General features: G+C 41.6%; 1 protein-coding gene across 1 annotated transcript in view; it reads right to left on the minus strand.

Moving 5' to 3' along the window:
- Nucleotides 1–332: 332 nt before the first annotated feature.
- LOC137636215 (ABC transporter F family member 4-like) overlaps nucleotides 333–1,678 on the minus strand; it is a gene marked incomplete at its 3' end in the record, with an annotated part of 2,479 nt that continues 1,133 nt past the window's right edge. The window contains exons 3-4 of the mRNA XM_068368653.1: nucleotides 1,453–1,592; nucleotides 333–972 (exon numbers count right to left, since the gene is read on the minus strand). Coding sequence (XP_068224754.1) covers nucleotides 333–972; nucleotides 1,453–1,592 — 780 coding nt within the window. The remainder of the gene's footprint in view (nucleotides 973–1,452; nucleotides 1,593–1,678) is intronic.

Genomic DNA, 1,678 nt, shown 5'->3' on the forward strand with positions numbered 1-1,678 from the left:
AAGGTCCTGTACACCCCATCAAGGTACATAGCATACTAAACTCAGCCAGGTTTCTTCCCTCTGCAGAGCCATCCTTTTCAGTTAGTCCAAGCACCATTTCAGCTGAGGGGTTTAGCCACAATTCCATTGAGGTGGGCAGTTATTCTAAACATCCTGAATTTTTTTTTCCAAGTAGTGAACTTAAACTACTTTTTCACAAAAAAATATCCACTTTTTTTAATTTTCCATTTTGTATTTTTTTTTAGATTTTTTTTAGCATTTTATTATATTTTTTTCAGTTTTTTCTGTTTTTATTTTATGGGGCTTTTAATTTTTTCTACAGTTTCTATTACGTCTTCCTCCTCTTCCTCTTTTCTTATTTGCAGTCTTCCTTTCTGATTTTTGTGACGACGACTTCAAAGGACTTCTGTCCATATCCTCTTTACCGGACAACACACTGAAGTAATTATGAACAGGAACTTCATATATATCAAAATCCAATCTCTCTTCTTCCTCTGAGAACTCTTCATTACTGCTCTGCTCCTTTGAGAGATTGCTATTTTTTCTTTCTGCCTTTGAGAGCTGTCTTTTCCTATCCTCTCTCTTTGAGAGTTTTTTATTACTCCTCTTTTTATTTGAGAGCTTTCCATTATTTCTCTCTTTCTTTAATAGCTCTCTGTTATTCATCTCTTCCTTAGACACTTCACTATTACTGCTTTCTTCCTTAGACACTTCACTATTACTGCTTTCTTCCTTAGACACTTTGCCATTACTGATCTCTTCATTTGAGAGCTTTCTTTTTCTCCTCTTTTTCTTTGGGAGTTTTTTATCACTTCTCACTGCCTTTGAATCTTCTTCAGACCGATGTTCTTCAAGAGTAAGAACTTTTTCTTCTTCCTCTACATCCTTTTCTTCTCCTCTTTGAGGAAGAACGGGCTCAGTTAGCTGTTCTTCCACTGGAAGATCGATTTCATCTTCCAGTTCATCCTCAACCTCTTGTTCAGCAGGGAGATCGATCTCTTCTTCCAGTTCATCCTCGACCTCCTGTTCAGCAGGGAGATCGATCTCTTCTTCCAGTTCATCCTCGACCTCTTGTTCAGCAGGGAGATCGATCTCATCTTCCAGTTCATCCTCGACCTCTTGTTCCGCAGGAAGATCGACTTCATCTTCCAGTTCATCCTCGACCTCTTGTTCCGCAGGAAGATCTACTTCATCTTCCAGTTCATCCTCGACCTCTTGTTCAGCAGAGAGATCGATCTCTTCTTCCAGTTCATCCTCGACCTCCTGTTCAGCAGGGAGATCGATCTCTTCTTCCAGTTCATCCTCGACCTCCTGTTCAGCAGGGAGATCGATCTCTTCTTCCAGTTCATCCTCGACCTCCTGTTCAGCAGGGAGATCGATCTCTTCTTCCAGTTCATCCTCGACCTCCTGTTCAGCAGGGAGATCGATCTCTTCTTCCAGTTTATCCTCGACCTCTTGTTCAGCAGGGAGATCGACCTCATCTTCCAGTTCATCCTTGACCTCTTGTTCCGCAGGAAGATCGAATTCCTGGAAAGCTACTTCAGCTGGAAGAAATTCATCATCTTCCAGCTCTTCGGGGAATGCTCCTTCAGCTGGAAGAAATTCATCATCTTCCAGCTCTTCTGGGAACACTCCCTCAGCTGGAAGAAATTCATCATCTTCCAGCTCTTCTGGGAAC

Source organism: Palaemon carinicauda, unplaced genomic scaffold (genome assembly GCF_036898095.1).
Source record: "Palaemon carinicauda isolate YSFRI2023 unplaced genomic scaffold, ASM3689809v2 scaffold2521, whole genome shotgun sequence".
Taxonomy (NCBI): domain Eukaryota; kingdom Metazoa; phylum Arthropoda; class Malacostraca; order Decapoda; family Palaemonidae; genus Palaemon; species Palaemon carinicauda.